The 19509-nt window shown below is 50.1% G+C and overlaps 2 protein-coding genes across 6 annotated transcripts in view; both read left to right on the top strand.

Annotated features, from left to right (window-relative positions):
• The window catches only part of Hspa12a (heat shock protein family A (Hsp70) member 12A), a 152686-nt gene extending 143976 nt beyond the window's left edge, over window positions 1–8710 (top strand). For all 5 annotated transcript variants that reach the window (XM_047552485.1, XM_047552481.1, XM_047552482.1 and 2 more), the window contains 3 exons: window positions 701–959; window positions 2890–2993; window positions 3845–8710. In XM_047552485.1, coding sequence (XP_047408441.1) covers window positions 701–959; window positions 2890–2993; window positions 3845–4482 — 1001 coding nt within the window. In that variant the 3' untranslated portion in view covers window positions 4483–8710. The remainder of the gene's footprint in view (window positions 1–700; window positions 960–2889; window positions 2994–3844) is intronic.
• A 2928-nt stretch (window positions 8711–11638) lies between these two features.
• On the top strand, window positions 11639–16543 carry C5H10orf82 (chromosome 5 C10orf82 homolog). The gene is made up of 5 exons (XM_047552125.1): window positions 11639–11693; window positions 14022–14240; window positions 15582–15768; window positions 16182–16279; window positions 16398–16543. The coding sequence occupies exons 1-5, from the start codon at window positions 11639–11641 to the stop codon at window positions 16541–16543; spliced, it is 705 nt and encodes a 234-aa protein (XP_047408081.1).
• Window positions 16544–19509: the final 2966 nt, after the last annotated feature.

Raw genomic sequence — 19509 nt, 5'->3', positions numbered from 1 at the left:
CCAGCATGTGGGGCCCCAGGTGGAGGGCCTCCACCAACAGGAAAATGCAGCTAAATGTTCTTTTAAGCCCACCCAAGCCACCTGCACTTGAGTTTTAGCACCCTGTGAGCTTGGCCCAGGGAGTTGGTTTCTGAAAGTTTTAACGTCACCTATGATTTCGGAGCTAAGGCCAGCTTTCCAGGAGGTCTCACAGCACCTCATCTGGACCCAGTGCACCAAACCAAAGAATGTTCTTGCTCCTCATTAGTTAAATGTATTGCTCTTATTTGAAACAACTGCTGATGAGAGATTTCTGTAGTAAAAAAAATAAAATCTCTGCACATGGAATGAGAAGAACCTCAGGGTTCTGGAGTCTGCTGGCTGAGTGGTCCCTGTTTGCATTTCTCTGCACATCAGAGAAGAACACAAGGTGTTTCTCAGAGTTTGGATTTGGTTTCTGGTGGTTCTTCTTCTTTTTTTTATTCTTTATTTATTTTTTAATTTTTTACAGGCTGCATTTTGATTCATTGTACACAAGTGGGGCACATCATTTTGTTTCCCTGGTCGTGCACGATGTAGAGTCACACCATTTGTGTGATCACACGTGTACGTAGGGCGATGATGTCTGTCTCATGCCACCATTTTTCATACCTCCCTCTCATTTCCTTCTACGTAATCTGGTGGCTCTTACCGTCACGTTCCCATTTCATTCCTGACCCAGGTGGGCCCTATGGATCCTTGGGAGTAGATTATGAATTTGAAAAACTTCTGTGTAAAATATTCGGAGAGGATTTCATCGAACAATTCAAAATCAAGCGTCCCGCAGCCTGGGTTGACCTAATGATCGCCTTTGAGTCTCGCAAAAGAGCCGCTGCTCCCGACAGAACCAACCCTCTCAACATCACCCTGCCCTTCTCCTTCATCGACTACTACAAGAAGTTCCGTGGGCACAGCGTGGAGCACGCCTTGAGGAAGAGCAAGTGAGCTGGGCGACCTTCGGCTCGGGGCGGTCTGGGGGTGGGTGGTGTTGGTGAGAGGTGGGAAGGTGATGAGTTCCAGTCCCACACAGTTGCTATCTTGGGCAAGTGACTTGACCTCTCTATTACTCAAGATTTTTTTTTTTTTTTTTTAAATCTGGAAAGTGTGGATAATAGTTCTGCTTACCTCCTAGAGTTATGAGGATAAAACAAATTCATATACATTAGGTTCTTAGCATAATACCTGAGACCTGAAAAGTGTCACCTATGCTGGTTATTACATTTCTAAAAACAATCAGATTTATGATAACAGGGAAGTTTAGTTTGGACCACTGTTGGAATCCCAGTGTCTAGAAGAAAAGCTGGTGCATAGTAGGTGCTCAGTAAATATTTGTTGAATGAATCCCATGGGAATCTGAGTTTCCTGCTTCTCTGAGTCCCTTGGCTATAAGCAACTATTTGTTGCAAAATAAACATATTAGGAAGAAGGTTTAATGCTGAATTTTTAAAAAAATAGACAAAATCATAGGTTTCTAACAACTTTAAAATTGTTTTTCATATAGGTATATATGTATGTATATCCATAGGGAATTGATTACTACAGTCAAAGAAATGTACATACCCTTCACTTTCCATAGTTTCCTTTTCATATGGGAAATGAAACTCCATCACCCAACTTCAGTTTTGTTGGTCCCCACACAGTCTGTATCTCACAACCGTCTCCCAGTTATTTGAAAGCAAATCTCGGACAGGTTGTCATCCAATCCATAAACATGTCAACATATGGTTCTAAAGGAGATAAATTTTACTTTGTAAGCATGACATCACCACACCTAAAATTAGTAACTCTTCAATATCGAGTGTCCAGTTCACATTAAGTGTTCCCAACTGTCTCCTACGCGCTGCTCCGTTTGCTTCAGCATCCTAGCGAACCCTTCAAATCCCACCTGGCGTGTGGGTTCCCCTCCTTTTTCTTTTCTTCACGATTTATTAGATGGTAGAACTGGTTGACGGTGCTACAGAGGTCCCCACAGTCTGGGTTTTGCTCACCGTGTGCACTTGGTGTCCTAAAACTTGTCATTCTGTCCCCTCATGTTTTTGCAAATCAGCAGATTGACTTAATGGCTTAATTGGATTCCAGTTTGGATTTTTGGCAAATCTGCAGAGTGGGTGGTGGTGTTTCCTATTGCATCTTATCAGGGGACTGATGAGCTTTGCCTGGGTCTGTCCATTCACGGGGTGGCCACCGGGTTACCATCTGAACTTACTACTCCTTCTTCAGTTAGCATAGCTGCAATACTCCCACAGGACGGAGTTCTCTCCTGGGTAGTTTGGTCGCCCGGTCCACATAGGACAGAAGAAACCTTGATCGTCATTATCTGCCCTGTGAGGGGGCCAGGCGAGTGCTATTGTCCTTGACTTCCAGAGAAGACCAGGCTCCGAGAAAACAGGCCAATGTGCCTGAAGTCCCAAAGTGACCAAGTGGCGGGGTCCAGACTGGAGCCCAGCCACCTGGCTCCCCGTCCAGAGCTCCTTCTGCTCCACGCTGCTGCTGCTAGACATGTTGTGTGTCCGTGTCATGGGACAGCTCCCCGCAGGCTGTGGAGATACGCCTGCGCGCACATCCGTAGCCCACGTAGCCCGAGGCACCACGGCCCCGGGCATGCCTGCATCCGAACGGCAGAGCCTCCTCCACTCATCTCCTTGCTTCTCGCTCTAGACTTTGGCCTCCATGGTCCCAGGGGAGGGTCAGAAGCAGAGAGAAGTGTAAGAGGTTCTGTCAGTCCTTGAGCTTCTGAGGGCCCAGGTGCTGGCGGGGTGCGCAAGGGTGCTTCCGACTTTGAAACTCACTTCTGCCCTGGGACGTGCCTGCTGTTCTGCCGGAGCACATGCCTCCCTCACTCCTGTTCCCATCTGTGCCCGCTTCCCACAGTGTGGATTTTGTGAAGTGGTCCTCCCAGGGCATGCTGCGGATGAGTCCAGACGCCATGAACGCCCTTTTCAAGCCCACCATAGACAGCATCATTGAGCACCTCCGTGAGTGTCTGCAGGGGCTTGGCCGCCAAGAGTGGGGACTGACCGTCCAGCATCACCGACCAGTACTGTGCAGTCGGGTTGGCAGGATCTGGTTCCGGGAGTCAGGGAACTGGGCCCCGCAGGGGTGGGCAGGGCCTGGGCACACAGAGGGAGGTTGCTGGGCACAGGCTGTGGATCCCTGTCCTACTGCAAAGTAGCTGAGAACCTGTCCTGGCTTTCAGCTTGGCCCCAGAGGTCAGAGCTGGGAGCTGTGAAGCCCTGTCCTGGGACAGCGACCGCCCGAGGGCACACGTCCTGTTTGTGTCACCAGGACAGCTCAGGAATCCTACCTGCTAGCAGGGAAGGGACTGTGGTGGGAACCCAGAAGGCTCCTGAACCTGGCCACACTGCTGACCTGCGGAGTTGGTGGCTTTCATCCAGGGAAGGCAGTGACTCACTAGGGGCCTTTTCCAAGATCCAAGCCCCCCATCTTCTTCCCACCCACCCCTCGCCTTCCAAATCAGAACCTCTAAAGGCGGGCTGAGGTTCTTATGCACATCAGAGGATCCTGTTTCTCCACAGGGAAGGAGAGATTCCTTTCTGCATTGGGAGTTCCACTTGAAATGATCACCGCCCCTCTGTTCAAATGGGCTTCTGCTCGGCAGCTGCTCTGGTCTTTGCTGCTGAGCACACGGGTGTGAACACTCCTTTTCTACCAAAGACCAACTTGATAAGCACTCAATGAGTTCAGACCAAGCCAGGGTCCCGTGGGCTCAGGTGGTTTGGTCCCTTCCCCAGAGAGAAGCAGCCTCCTTCTCCCATGCTTGCTGGCCTTTATTGATGTGACCTTCCTCCATCTTCTTCCCTTTCAGGGGACCTGTTTCAGAAGCCTGAGGTTTGCACGGTCAAGTTCCTCTTCCTGGTAGGTGGCTTTGCAGAGGCGCCCCTCCTGCAGCAGGCCGTGCATGCTGCCTTTGGTGACAAGTGCCGGATCATCATCCCCCAGGACGTGGGCCTCACCATCCTCAAGGGGGCCGTCCTCTTTGGCCTGGACCCCGCCGTCATCAAGGTGCGCAGGTCCCCGCTCACCTACGGGGTGGGTGTACTGAACCGCTACGTGGAGGGCAAGCACCCGCCTGAGAAGCTGCTGGTGAAGGACGGCACTCGCTGGTGCACCGACGTGTTTGACAAGTTCATCTCTGCTGACCAGTCGGTGGCCCTGGGAGAGCTGGTCAAGCGCAGCTACACCCCGGCCAAGCCCTCCCAGCTGGTCATCGTCATCAACATCTACAGCTCCGAGCACGACGCCGTCAGCTTCATCACCGACCCAGGGGTGAAGAAGTGCGGCACGCTCCGCCTGGATCTCACGGGGACCAGTGGCACAGCGGTGCCTGCCAGGAGGGAGATCCAGACGCTCATGCAGTTCGGGGACACCGAGATCAAGGCCACAGCCATCGACGTAGCCACCTCAAAGAGTGTCAAAGTGGGGATCGACTTCTTAAATTACTAACCACCCTCCCTGTCCCCTGCCCCTAGGATCCGCTCATCTGCATCTGCTGACCTTATCCTTGACTGTCCTGTCCCCGACCTTGACCCTTGCCATTGCCCACCTGAACTTCAGCAGGAACGATGAGAACAACCAGGGTGAGAGATAGCTAGGGGATTTTTTGAGGGTACACTAGAGTCAGAAAAAGTTGGAAATTACAATCGAGGTCTAGGAACAGGAAACTCAAGGATCCTAGGAGCGCAGCTAGTTTTCACAGGTACCAAAGTAGTGAACCAACCACCCGGAAAGGGGACGGGTACAGGTCTGTCTGCGGCCGTGGTGGAACTTTGCTTTCAACAGATCTCTGCTAAGTAGGACTTAGGATGATGCCCTATTGCCTTCTTTCTAGATTTGAAATGAGATCTTTGAGCCAGGAGGAAATCTTCATCTGAGATCTTTTAAAAAAAAATTTTTTTTTTCCTTTGGATGACATTCAATATAAAATGCCACCCATCTGCAGTCAGTGTCTTCTCATCCTGGAATGAACAGCAGTGAGTCAGAGGGAACTTGGAGTGTTGTCGGCTGGTGGGAGAAGACTGCCTACACTGGGGGCTATTTTAGGTTCTCAAATAATCTAAATTCCAAGGAGGTTTGGGGAAGAATAACTGCAGCCTTGGCTAAACCACTAGGATTTGGGGGGTGGGGGTAAGAATGCTGATACCTCAGCTTTTCAGCAGGTAAAAACTTGCTTTGATGGAAAAGGATATGGAAGAGTTGCTGACTTTCAGCCAAATCACAGTATTCACAGACCCCTCGTCTGTGGGGGATACGTTCCAAGATCCACAGTGGAGGCCTGAAACCCCCGATAGTACCAAACCTTATATATACATAGATAATGCTTTTTTCCTGTATCTCCATATCTATGATAAAGTTCAGTTTATGAATTTGGCACAGTAAGAGATTAATAATAATAATAACAAAATAAGGCCATTGTAAAAACCAACTGTAATACAATTTAGATGAATGTGGTCTCTCTCAACATATCTTGTTGTACTCTGCTATATTTTTGGACCACAGTTGACCATGGTAACTAAAACCATGGATGAGGAGAAACCACTACATGTGTTGTGATATAATTCACAGCATGCCAAATCCTGATTTCCGAGTTCAAGAGTAATTCTATTTCATCTCGGAGGAATTCACTGTGAGGACCTGAGGTTGCCATGGCCTTATTCACATCTCCTACCCCCGAACTCCAGGACAGCCCTTGACCCTCAAAGCATCCCAACCTGACCTTAGCCCCCATCCTTCCTGCTGGTCTCCAGCCCCCTAAGAGTCCTGGCCATTCATTTCCACCTTGTGAAAAGAATACATCGGTGAAATACCACAGGAGAGTCCGTTCTATGAGATGCTTCATTAAAAATCTCCAGTTCTCCAAATCCAACTAAATTCATGTGTAGATCGAGACTGGATGCATTAAGCCAGCTGTTTTCTTTTCTTTCTTTTTTAGAATTAGGGCCTTATAGTTATACATAGTAGTTGAGTTCGTCCCGACAAACTCATACATACATGGAAATTGATTTTGGTCGTGATCCTTCCTTTTCCCTCCCGTCCTCCTTCCCCTCTCCCCTCTCCTCCCCTCCCCTCTTCCCTTCTCCTTCCTCTACTAACTTCCTTTCACTCGTCTATCAATGTGTATTTGACCAGTTCTTTATGTTGCCCTATCCTTCCCTCCCCCTTTCCTTTATTTTACTCCAGCTTCTGCATATAAGAGAAAACATTTGACCTTTGAGCTTCTGAGTTTGGCTGATTTCACTTAGCATGATATTCTCCATTTCCATCTAATTACCAAGCCAGTTGTTCTCTAAAGCAGGTCTGTGGCTTGCCTGCATCAGAATCGCCTGGGTGCTTGCTAAGAGCGGGTTCCTGGATCCCATCTCTTTTTAGCAGAAGCTAACTTGAAGAGGTCCAGAACCTGCATTTGTAGTGTATACCAGAAGTGACTGGGGTTCAGCTGGAATTTGAGAATTCCTTACTTTAGTTTGTCAAAGCTGAAGCACGGGCCACAGTCTGAGCCCTCTCGTCTTCCCATTGGAGTTCTCTTAGGGACGAGGGCGTACTCCACACCTTGCCCTCTCCGTAAGTGGGGTTGGGGCTCAGTCACCTGGGATGGCCCTTTAAATCCTCACAGGAAGGGTCTGGCAAGGAAAAGATGGCGTGAAAGGAAGCTGGTGGGTCTGAGTTTTCCCCTCCCCCACCCTACAAAGTCGGTTTTTGCCAACGTTCAGGAGCCAACTGAGCATAGAGAATCAAGAATCTGAATCACAGACCTTCTGATCGGTTCGAAGCAGTCTTTTCTACCTGCTGGAAGGCATTCCAATTTCAAATCATTGGAGGCAGGCATAGCGAATGGAGGACAGAGAATGGGCTTTGAATGCAAGTCAGATTCACAACCCACCACCGAGGCCAATATGCAGATCCTAAGCAGCACTTCGGATTTCATTTTAGCACGTCTTCTTTTTCACTTCGCCTGCTGCAGAATTCCCTGCTAGAAAGTGAAATACAAATAAGCCAAGAACTGGAGAAGGCTAGTTCCATAACTTGAGTTGCAGAATTTCATATCCAGGCACCCAGGTGTGTTTCTTGGGGTCTCCTGCTGCCTGCTCTGCTTCAGAAGCTTAGTGTTATGGGTCCCTCTTTGGTGTTGCCAACCATAGTCTACAAATAAGACTTTTCCTTTTAGTTATGAGTAATATAATTTTATGTACATACAAAATCTTGTACAGAATCTTTATTTCTACAATGTTTTTTCTTGCTTAAAAAAAAAGGAAAATGCTCTTTGATTTTTGTTGATGACATCGCTAACCTTAATATTTCATACTTTCATTTCTTAATTGTTCTCACTAACCACTGAATTGTGCCGATACCAAGTGCAAGTGTATGCAAGACTGAGCATTAGACGGAGGTGCCTAGGGTCAGAATACTCTGAACACAGGGACCACCTGGATCAACAGCTTCTTCAGATCCTTCCACATGTGCGGTTGTTTCCAAAGATTCAGGAGTTATATTTAAAGAAGCGTAATGTATCAATTCTCCTGTCCAGACTTGGAGAGCTGAACATTCTGGTTTGATAAGCAATATGACTGTGCAGAGAAACCCACCAAAACTCTTGGCATCCCATTGGGTTGTCACCCTGTACTCATGGGGCAAAGTAGTCACTCTGAGGACAAAGCGTGTCCATGTGTGACTGTTCTCAATACTCCAGGGCCAAAGGCAGGAACCAAGTGGTACATAAACCAAGCTTTTTCTCTTGGGTAGGGGTGAGCCAAGTCCCTTGTTTGCTGCTAACCTGAAGCTCTTCCCACCTTGAATCAAGGATGTCTCCTTGTCTACTTGTTCTCTTCAGCACACTGATAGAAATCTGCAGCGTTGGCAAATGGATGATAGAGAAGGGGTGGCAATTTTGCTGGACTTTCTTCTGGCCCCAGAGATGCAACCCTAGTAATCCAACTCCTTACACAAGACTCCCAAATCCATGCCTTTCCCCCACTGAAATATTTTAGAGTAAGAGCACTGGATAAGTACACTTGGACACATTTCCTAATCTTAGAAGGTTTCTAGAAGGCCTGTGGTCCCCACCCATTATTCAGTTGTCCCTGGCATATTATCTGATAGTCAGCTTTCTTGGAAGCAGAATTGTTGATGTGCTCTGTCACTGCCTTTGCTGTACACAGCAGGCATTAATGAGTGACAGACAACTTACAGACGTGCTAGGAGAGAGGAGGAACCACAGGAGTGTATTTGCAGAGTGATGGCTGAGTCCAGATTACAGAGCCTGCCCCACCCTTAGAATGTTATTTAGACCAAGTTTAGCTTTTAGAGTCCAGGTCTGGTTAATCGCCAGGGTAGCAAAGAATCGCATGCACCAATTTAAACAGGAGTCAAATGCATTATTAGTCCAGGATCGAACTTCACATTGTAGAGATGTAATCGCTGTGACTAAGCTGCGTATGTATGCTGGGAAATGACTTAAGTGGATGACTAGTATAAAAGTCGTTGGCCATAATGTCACTTAACACCTCTCATCTGCCTGAATTATGGAACAATATTCTACAGTCTCAGCCATTCAGGGTCTTGTTCACCACAGGATAAATCCAAACTTCACAGAACTTCGCAGCAGTTCACAACTGGACAGGATCATGTCTGCAAACTCTCTTGTCTTCACTGATGTCTAATAAAGTAAAACTCTGGATCTCATATGGCCCAGGAATTTTTTTCCCCCCCACTTCAGTTTTGTATGTGGAAGTCTGAATGGGTCATTACTGATGCCCTCTCCACCCCATCTCCAGGGCGATTTCCAGGTCTTTCCTAGAAGGCAATAAGCTTTATTAACAATCATTCCAACGTGACTGGCCCTTCCTTTGCTGGGAAACAAGGCTCCATTGATGTGCACAGAATCCTGTTTCCCTCCAAACAGGAACAAAGTAGTCTAGCCAGAGAGTAGGTACATATGCAGAGGTGACTACGGGCAACTCCACTGCACCCAAATGGAAGTCATTAAAAAAGAAGGCTTGGGACAGTGCCATGCCCATTGGCATCATAGCAGGTGACACTGGCTTCATCTAGTCTTGGGATTCCTCCAGAATCCACACCTGGGTCACTCTCTGAGTTGCCTCTAGAAGCTTCTAGATAGCCAGAGGCGGGGGTCCCAGGACCATAAGAGGGATAAAATTGGTGGTTGGCTCCACCTGCCTTCATCTGAAGTTCACTTCCCAGGAGGGTGAGCTCGGGAAGGCTGGGAGGTGCCCTGCACACACTTCAGACAGGAATTGGAAGGAGCAGCAGTGCCCCTGGGCAGCAGGGCTTCAGCCTCCGGCGAGGCCATCCATTCCCTGTCTGGGTCACTCAGGGATATCTTGGTGGATTTCAAGCCAATGAGATGAAGGTTCCAGCACTCGTAAAATGAGGTCAGAAAGGTCCGAGCCGATTTCCCGGGCGTGCCTTCATTTTGGTAAACTGCTCCTTTGCTTGCACTGGGCTGCTGAAAAGTCCGGCCCCTTCTAGGAGACAGAGAGAGGGCCAGGCTTTGCTAGGAGGCCATCGGGGACGCAAGGCCTCGCCTCCTCTTCCAGGCTTCCTCCTGCCCACATGTTCCTCACACAGCCAGGGCTGAACCGAAGGGGCCCTGACCCCCCACCCCACCTGGGCCTGCAGGGCAGAAGCAAAGGAGGCCTGTTTCTCTGCCCACTCCCCACCCGGTCTACACCAGCAGAATGTGGCTCTGACCCAGAGCAGCACCCTCCTGCGGGGGACCAGGCTCTGTGCTGAGCTCCAAGGGCAAGTGTTTGTTGGGTGAAAGCCTGGATTTTGCACTCAGGGCTGGATTAAATGGGGCACTAAGGGAAGTGCCCCCCAATTCACTGGGCTCATCTCATCCCTGGTGCTGCAGGGGAGGAGGGAGTATCCCCAGGGGAGGCGGGAGGGGGAGGGGCAGACCTACCCCACCCTGCCCCACCCAAGTGTGAGCTCACAAAGGCTGTGGGAAGCCTGGAGGCCAAAGGCTAGTGGAGGCCAGGAAGCCTGAGTGGGAGGCCAGGAGATGGGACAGGAGGCCTGGAGTATGGGGCGGAGAGCCGGGTGGGCCAAGGCTCAGGAGAGCGGAGGCCTGGCCCAGTGCAGGGCCCAGATCCAAGTCCACCCAGGTGAGAGCAGGGGTTGGGGCAGGAAGGGGGTGGCAGGGGAGGGTTGGGGTCAGTGTCATCTGTTTCGGGCCCTCCTCGCCAAGCCCCTCAGTGCCCACCTCCTCCAGGCAGACACTTCCAGGTGACACATCCTGCCCCTGAGAGTTCGGAGTTTGCCATTCGTGTCCCTGTTCACGCCAGAGCCCTCTGACATGTTACCCAATCTTTCATTTGTAACATGGGAACTCCAATAGGCCTTCGCCCTGGGGACGCCGTGGGGGTACACGGGGATGCGGGTCCCTTCCACCTGGTCTGCTGAGCCAGCGTTCTAGAAATGTGCTGCCTTTTCCATCATCATTTGGAAAACGGGTGGAACGGAGGAGAGGATTTGGCGAGCCAGGACGATGTAAAGCCTGGAGGACGATTTTTGGTCAGCAGGTGGGCAGTGTGTACTGGGCATGGCTTCACAGCTGGTCCCTCCTCCCAGGCGTAGACTCCAGATGAGATCAGTCCCTTCTTCACTGCCCTCCACCTGGTGGGCTGAGGGGCTTCTGCCTCTCCCAGCACTGCTGGGGAACCTGTGACCGTGGCTCTCCCGCCACCGGAAAGCTCCTTCTCCCAACCTCAAGGGCATTGCTATAGAGATGCTGTGGTTGGCAGGAAAGACGTGGCAGCAACCACAGCATGGAGAGGCAGACCTTGGGTCTCTTGGGGAAGCCACTCGTGATCCTGGAGGTGGGACGCAGTCTCGACTGAGGGACAACAGCCACATAAGCTTGTACTGCCGTGAATCCCCCACCACCCTATGTCCCTCCCCTTAGGCTCCATGCCAGCCTTTTGGGACTTTCTGACCTCTTTGAGTTAGAACTTACCAGTGATTCTTAGTTGCAGGGAACTTTCTGGTTTCTTGGAGGATGTTTGGTAGCATCCTGGCCACTAGATATAAGGAACATCCCATCCCCCTAGCTGTGATAATAAAACATGTCCCCAGATGATGCCAAATGATCTGGGGGTGAAGGGGGTGGTGGCAGACATTACCACTGCACCCACAGTCCACCTCCACAAAGAACTGGCTCTGGAGTCTGGGTGCCTCATCTCTCCCCTTCCCGCAAGGTTCATGAGCCCTATGTGGGGGCTCCTGGGTCTTGTCCATCTTCACATTCCCAACCTCTCACGTTTCATGGCCACGGTGTGTGTATCGTTCATGACTGTTGGCTAGATGGGAGGGAGGGGCTTCCTTGGGAAGGACAGTGATTTGCTCATCTGTTATCTGAAGGTGGGATAAAGGGTGACGCCCCTTGGTGCCAGGTCATTGCTATGACTGAAGCCACTCTGTCTGCCAGCTTGGAGTAAGATGGTGGTGCCACCTCTGAGTCCCAGCCCCAGGCAAAGTCATCTTTACTCCCAAGGGCTCTGGCGCAGGCACAGTAAATTCTTGTGACAAGGACTTGATGAGACCAATTCATTCCTTCTTCCCTTCATTAACAGAGACTGAAGTCATGGAGACTTCCAAGACCTTCATGAGAAATCCACCGATCACACCAGGCTACAGTGGTAAGTGACCACTCTCGGCAGAACTGGGGCCCTGGTCTTGGTCCTTGCCTCTGCCCTCTGTGCGTGCTGCTCCGGCAGACTGGGCTAGTGTCTGTGCTCCAGCTTTTAAGACACATTGAGAGTTCCCAGGGCTGCAGTTGACTGACAGATGGACTCTGATAAATGGAGAGAAAGGACTTAGGCTGCATCCTGAGGGACTTGACCTGGTATGGGAAGCACTTCATGTCCCTCCAACAAACTGAGACCAGCATAGACACGATGCTATGAGGATACACACAACACATTAGTTGGGACCCTGTTCTTCCCAAGTTGGTCTTTCTCTAGTCTCCCTCAAGGGCCGTCCTTGTCCTCCCATGTCTTCCTGTGTCCCCCAGATGGAAGCAACCAACTGCCTTGGTTTTCTTGGAACCTTCGTGGTGGTAGTCCTATGTCCAGAACCCCTCAGTCCTTGGCAAACTAGACAGTTGGTCACCCTTCCAAAAGGCTCTTCCTTCTCAGGTTCCTGGGCTACTGGGAACATAATATGTCACATCCCCCTGGTTGACAAACCCAGTGGTCCCTGCGGTCCCTCAACCTTCACACATAGCTGTTCTCAGGAGGAAGGGGGTGCTTGGGGAACAGTCCATGGTTGCCCAGCCTTTGGGGGCTGACAAACTCAGAGTTGGTTCAAGTCTCTGCTTGACACCTTCCATGTGACTGTAAATGACAGCTCTGTGGCAAGTAAAAAATTCTATAAAATAGATGTATTAATTTTTTAGGGCTCCAAATTACCATAAACTGGATGGTTTAAAACAATAGCAGTTTATTCTGTCCCAGTCCTAGGGGATAGTAGTCTGAAATCAAGGTGTTGGCAGGGTCATGTCCCTCTCTAGGGGAGGGTCCTTCCTTTGCCCCTTTCAGCTCTGGTGGCCCCAGGTGTCCCCTGGCTTGTGGCAGCATCTCTCCAGGCTCTGTCTCCATCTTCACATGACTCTTCACGTGGCCTTTCCCCTGTGCCTCTAGGTTTGTGTCTCCAAACTCCCCCTTTTTTCACTTATAAAGTTACGAGTCATTGGTTCTAGGGTCCATCCTAAATCTAGGATGAGCTCAATCTGAATCCCTAATGGAATCTGCAAAGACCCTCAGCCCAGGGAAGACCATGCGCACAGAGGTTAGGACTTGGATGTGTCTATCTGGGGGACACCACTGCAGAGACTACCCCGTGACTGTCATGACATTTGCTCTTTTAAATGCCTGAGTTCTTAGCTAGACTCAATAAAAATAGCTTGTATTCCTGTGTGTGCTTGTGTGTGTGTGGTGTGTGTGTGCTTGCGTGTGGTGCTGTGTGTACACATACAAACACACATAAAATCTATGCAGATCGAAGCAGGCCCTGAGGCAGGTAAGCCACGTTGGCAAGGCTCCTGGGCTTCTGTCAACTTCCCTGTGACCTTGGGGTACTTTGCATTGCCCGAGGGTTGGAGAGATGGATGGTGGGTGAAGGACTTCCTCTTTATAAAGGTCGATTAATTAGATTCTTCCAGAGGTGGTTCGTAGTCGGGGTTAGGGGTTGGGAGTTGCTGCTTTCAACCCCAAAGCCAGGTTTTCTTTCCCTAGGGACAAAGGCAAAAAAAAGGTTGGGTTCTAACACTGAGAGATATTTATTTATTTACTTTGCAGTTTAAAACCAAGTTCTTAACCAGTTTTTCTCACTTGTTCTCTTTAAAAATGGTTTTATTGTGACAATATTATAGTACTTAGGAGTCAGCATCCAGTTTAAATAAGTAGTTGTGTTTTACCCATACTAATTGTAATGATTATATGTTATTTTGTGGGCAATGGTGAAAAATTGTTCTCGGGGTGGGTCTTGCAGATAATGAGTTTACCTTTTTGTGTAATAGGTCTCTGCTTTTAATAAGCCTGCAATTTCCCCATGGTCCAGCAAGAAAGATCCCAAATTGCATTTGGGAAGTGTCAAGGAAAATAAGCTTTCTCTCTAAAAAGATGAATAATTTCAATTACTCCTCAGACTATCATTTTGGCCCATTAAATGCTTTCCACATTTGCCGTTCGGGCTGACATCAGGGGCTTTGCTATCAAAGAATATGACTGTCATCGCCTTTTTGAAATGGGGCTTCGCTTCCCAGCTCCAAGGTCATTTTTGGTGGCCTTGGGAGGGCCAGACACAGTGGAAACAACAGCACTGCTTGTATTAATGGCCTTTGGAAAAACGCAGGGCCTTCAGCCGGGAGGAAATGCCCAGCGGTGGGCTGTGCTGGGGCGGAGGGGCAGGCCCTGCTTCCTCTCTGGCTGGCGGGCTCAGGGCTGCAGTTTGCCGGGTTCTTGCAGGCTTTGTGCCCTACCTCAGCTGCCAGGGCACCTCCGGCGAGGACCACATGGACCACTGCCTGGAAAACTTCCAGGAGAAAAGGCAGCAATACGTAGACCGGCAGGAGGAACTTCACCGTTTGGTGGCCACGGCCCCGAAATTGAAGCCCGTCTGTTCCGAGGACCACGTCTTGCGGGCTCTGCACGAGTACTACAGGAAGTACCACCCCATGATTCTGGGTATGGGTGCCCCTAAACCAGCTGCGGCTTGGACTGACCCACGCACATACCCCAGAGGTCACAGAGAGCCCAGAGTCCAGCAGAGTTCCAAGTCCCCGGGGCTCAGTGCAAAAGGAAAAGGCTCAATCTCTTAACACAAGAAAGACACGCTCCCTGGGAAAGGGACCCAGTCCTGGTCCTGGCCAGTCGCAACACACTTGGAAGCCTCAGCTTCTGGATCCCTAGGCACCGCGATCCAGTTGCTTTCTCTGTGGTGGGAACAGTTATTCCCTAACCACATGCAAGAACCTTCTGAGGTTGTGGCTGTCATTCCCATTTTAGAGACAGGAGAAGGGAGGCTCCAGAGCTGCTGTCATTGGCCGAGGTCATAAGGGGTGCTGAAGTCAGCCCTGGGTCTGATCCGGGCTCTTCTGGGTGCTAGTTCTAGAGGAAGGGGTTTCTCACTGAACATCAACGATGGAGACAACCATGTTGGGATTATAAACAGTCATCACAGCAAGGATTTGACCTAGATCATTTTAAGGCCTAAAGGTCAATAGAAAAAGTACGGAACTGATTGCTTTTATTGTTTTTACTATAATTGTTCAAGGATTTTTCTAGGACAGATGATAATTTACATATTTGCTGTGCTTTAAAATCTTCCAAACATGACAAAGAATCTCTGCCTCAGTTTGGGATTTAGCCCACTACTGTGACTACTTGCTGTGTGACCTGAGACAACTTACTTCCCTTCTCCGGGTTTCAGTTTCTTCTTAAACAGGGAAGGATTGACTAGATGCTCTCTAGGGTGTCCTCCAGTTCCGTGGCCTCGTTGGGTTCTTAAGCAACTGGAGGAGGCCATGGGGACAGTGAAACTTGCCCAGGGTCACGCAGCCAGCCTGAGTCACAGTCATGACCTGAAAGCAGGTTCTTGGTACTGAGTCTGAAAGCTGCTTCCTGAGCTGAGTGCTTTTTTGATTCCCTGCCTTATGTAAAGCATCACGTCGGGATGTCTGAATCTCCTTCGTCTATCCGAGAAGGATGCAGATTGGACTTTGGACTCAGACGGAGCCAGCTCTGGGTCCTGGCCCTATACCTTCTGGCTGTGTGACTCTGGCCAAGTCTCTCTGAACCTCTTGCAGGTCTCAGTCTCCTCCCCTATGTGCTGGGGGTGATAGTGGTACCAACCTGTATGGTTTGGGAGAGATTTAAATGAGATACTATAGGTAAAGCCTCTCCCACAAAACCTGGCCTAGGAATTCCCCTGGGTTAACTGCCGAGTGCCCGCTGGCTTGAGAACAGTGGCCTCTGTGGCTCTGTGGCGCTCCCCAAGCCCTCAGGGAGCGTGCTGTCTCTTTACAGAATGCAAGAACGTGAAGAAGCCTCTCCAGGAGCCCCCCATCCCCGGCTGGGCAGGCTACCTTCCCAGAGCCAAGGTCACTGAACTAGGCTGTGCCACGAGGTACACGGTCATGGCCAGAAACTGCTACCAGGACTTCCTGGACATCGTGGAGCGGGCCAAGAGAGCGCGCCTCAGATCCTATGAGGAGTGAGTGGGCTGCAGGACCTGGGCTGCAGGAGCCGGGAGGAGAGCAGACGGCCACCTGGGCCTGACTGGTTGTACGGAAGTTGCCTCCTTTGTCTGCCCCTGACCCTGCTTCGCTCTCCCCAGCAGCCCTGCTGGGTCTTTGCTGGATGCAGGGAGGGTCTGGCAGAAGACCCCCAGGGCCACCTGTCCAGGTGTGCCCCAGGAAGACCCCAGGGTGCCATGGACACTGCTTTGGTGGCTCCTGTGGCCTCAGTGTTCTCTTTTGAGAAAGGGGACAACAATCCTAACCGTTAGGATCAATTGTAAGGATCGGAAATGAAAGCAGGACGCCCCCCCAGGACCCTGTGTGTGTGATATTTATTCTTTCTTCTGGTAGTAAAAGGAGTAACTTTGGACTTTTGTTCTTGCTCTAGACTCTGTGGAGTTAGCCCCACCCAGGCCGCTGCTCCTTCCCCACAAGTTTTGCAGCAGGAAGAGCCGACACCCCCAAGCCCAGGTTTCTCCATCCCAGGTGAGGGCGGGTGCTTGCTTTCCTTTCCACTGCGGTTTACAGGGCAGTGGTGTGTTCGCAGCGCCCCCTGCTGAGCTGGGCCACCTGCCTGCAACTCCTGGGGAGGTTTCTCTTCCAGGTGGAAGCTGTCCTGCCCTTGGAAGACCCCCCAGCCAAGACCCCAGAGCTCCGGTGACATGTGACTCTGCTCAGAGGTCAAATATGTCATGCAACAGGAAGATTTATCTAGGGCCACTGTCCTCAGCCAAGAACGCAGAGGGCTAGAGGCACACGGCCCCCCAGAGCCAGGTGGACCCCAGGGGAGTCAGGGAGCCTGCTGTTCCTGCGTCAGTCCTCATCCGAACTCCAGAGGGCAATCGGGAAGTTTTAACGGCCAGGACTCCTTGCTGCCTGTACCCTGAGCTGTCGCCGTGGCCTGTCAGCAATGGCAAAGACATCTTCGGTTGTGTGGGAATAAAGAGGAGACTTCTCCGGGTGCTAAAGGTCTTTGTGGGTTTTTCTCTGGTTGTGTTGACCTTGACCTTCTTCCTAATCCCTGGGGAGCTTCCTGGAGCTGGGTTGCACTCCTCTTTGAAGCCTCAGCACAGGGCTCTAACCACGTCAGCCATGCGGGGTCCTGGTGTGGTATGTCCCCAACACTGGCCTGCAACTACCCTGGTTTATTAGAATCCTCGTCCCCAAGAGGTTCCAACCAGCAGACACACAACTACATTTGTTTCGCAGGACTGTCCTTAAAAAGCACAACCAACTGGGTGGCTTTATTGTCTCACGGTTGTGGAGGCCGGAAGTCCCAAATCAAGGCTGTTAGCAGGGCCGCACTCCCTGTGACACCCAAAAGGAAGTCCTTGCCTCTTCCTTGCCTAGGGAGTTGTGGCGGCTCATGCCATGTGACTCCCATCCCAGCCTCCTCCGCACAGGGTGTTCTCTCAGGGTGTGTCTGCGTCTACCTGGCCACTTCTTACCAGGTCACATTGGAGTAGGAGGTCCCTCCTCCAGTCCGACTTCATCTAAACCAATTTCACTTGCAATGACCTTTTGCAAACCAGTCACCTTCCGAGGTCCTGGGGACCAGGACGTCAACGTACCTTTTTTGAGGGACACAGTGCCACCCGCAGCACTGGTTACTACTGCCTGCCACGGACAGGTGCTGTTCCTGACCCTCCTCTGCAGCCTTCAGCTCCCTGAAATCTGAAGCAGCTGCAGGGCCAGCGAGGGATCAGCACCAAAAAACTAAAAAAACGCGCAGAACCGAAGCTGCAGCAAGCTGCTCCTGGGACTTCTTCCCAAGGCAAGAACTTCTGCCAGACTCCCTGGGCTCCAGGTTCCAGGGTAGAGGTCAGGAGGGTGGAGCATCTCCATGAGAAAAAGTTCCAACTTCGTTTTACAGACCAAGTGTTTCCTTCATTTGCGAAGGTAAGTGACTGTTACCTCAGCCCCGCAGACCTTTCCTATCACAGTACACGTGCTAGAAATCCTGCCAATCCCCTCCCTCCACGATCAGTCACTAGAGCCTCAGCATCTATTCTCCCACTAACATCCAGCAAAGGAAGAGAGACACGGGCCTGTTGCACACAGATTTGTCCTTTTGAATATTTTGGTACCATTTCCTTTGTGATCTTACGTATTTCTCCGGAGACAATTGAAAACATGATTCTGAGGAGAGGCCCTGGGGGTTTGTCACACAGTGTTGAACAGAGTGCCCAAGGGGGTTGTAAAGAGCGATGGTCTCACGGAACAAAACCGCCCCCGTCCCGTGGGATCCGGGATTGCAGTGCAGGCTACCACGTAAAAGATGATGCGATGGGAAAACATTTGTGGACAAACATTTACGATTCAGTTAATGAAAAAGGAAGGTCCTGAGATGTGCAGTGAACCTATGTCTGTCTGTCTGTCTCTCAAAAACACACACACACACACACTTTTTTTTTATTTAATAAAAATGGGGGGCTAGCCCATAATATTCACCATGGCGAGTTGGTTGATGGTGCTACTTACTTATTTTCTATGTTTTCTCTGCTTTTCCATAACCACCAGATATCACTTTCATAACTAGGAAATATCATCTTAAAAATTCCTTGTTGTTTGAACTGTTGAAAAAGATACTTAAATACTTTGCAAATTAAATTTAAAATATCACCTCTCAATAGAAGACAGCTGGCATTCTCTCCAAAGGGCTGGGGCAAACCTATGTGGGTAGTTGGGATTTCCCCCGGTTTTCCTAAACCCTGAAGGAGTGACCCCACAGCCCCAGAGAGGACACCAGGAGACAGATCCCTCCCTAGGCAGGCTGTGTGGCCCAGGCACTGCCTCTCCGGCCCCCACAGGTATGAGCCCACCTGAGAGACGTGTCTGCCTTGCCCCTCTTCCAAACCCAGTTTGCAGATGGCCACTTGGGGTCAAGGCTGTTGCAGTCTTTGCAAGTCATGTAAGGAGGTATCAGGACAGACATGTCCCCATTGTCTTCATTCACAGATCGTATTGCTCACCAAAATTTAAGTCATTGACTAATTCATTTGGCACAACTTTTAAAAAAAATGACTTTAAAACCAAAACAAAACCCAAAACAACCCCGTGACAGAGGTAACAAAGGTGAATAAAGGTGATTCAAAAATTCTGTGAGTCTCCCACAAGTTCACGATTAAGATCACCAAGTTCAGTGTACAGAACTGAGTCCTTTTGTTTAAGCAGTTCTGTGTTGCAGTTCTTTCCCTTAATCTTTCTCCTTTCTGTTTCTCCCTAGCCTATAATTTCTAAAGCGTCGACTGTCGGCCGGGGGAGGTGTTGAGAGGTGATTTTAATGTTCAGCAAATTATCGTTATTAGCACAAGCTGCATCTGTAATGAGCTCATTCTTGCCACTAAAAACAATTCCATTACCTGGTAAGACAAAATTCCCTGGGCAAACTGGGTCTTTTGTCAGCGTAGTTTGGCGTCTGTGGTCCTTTAGGGGGTAACTTCTTTTTCTTTCTGTGCAAGAATCGACAGGTCCCCCCAGAGGCCAGCAGGAGAAGACACCAAGTTTCTATGTCCCTGCCTCATCTCCCACCGTGGTGATCAGCTAGCTCTCATGAACAGGATCTTGATCACAGCTTTAACTTTGTTCAAGCACAGCTACAAAAGGTATGGGCAGGAGGTAGACTCTCAATGTTCATATCTCAACTTGACTTTTTCTGGCTGTGTGACATCAAATTCCTATTTTGTAAAATAAGATAACAAAAGTGTCTACCCAGC

This window comes from Sciurus carolinensis, chromosome 5 (genome assembly GCF_902686445.1).
Source record: "Sciurus carolinensis chromosome 5, mSciCar1.2, whole genome shotgun sequence".
Classification (NCBI taxonomy): Eukaryota; Metazoa; Chordata; class Mammalia; order Rodentia; family Sciuridae; genus Sciurus; species Sciurus carolinensis.
The sequence above is the reverse complement of the archived record's forward strand: the minus strand, read 5'-3'. Positions and strand labels throughout refer to the sequence as shown.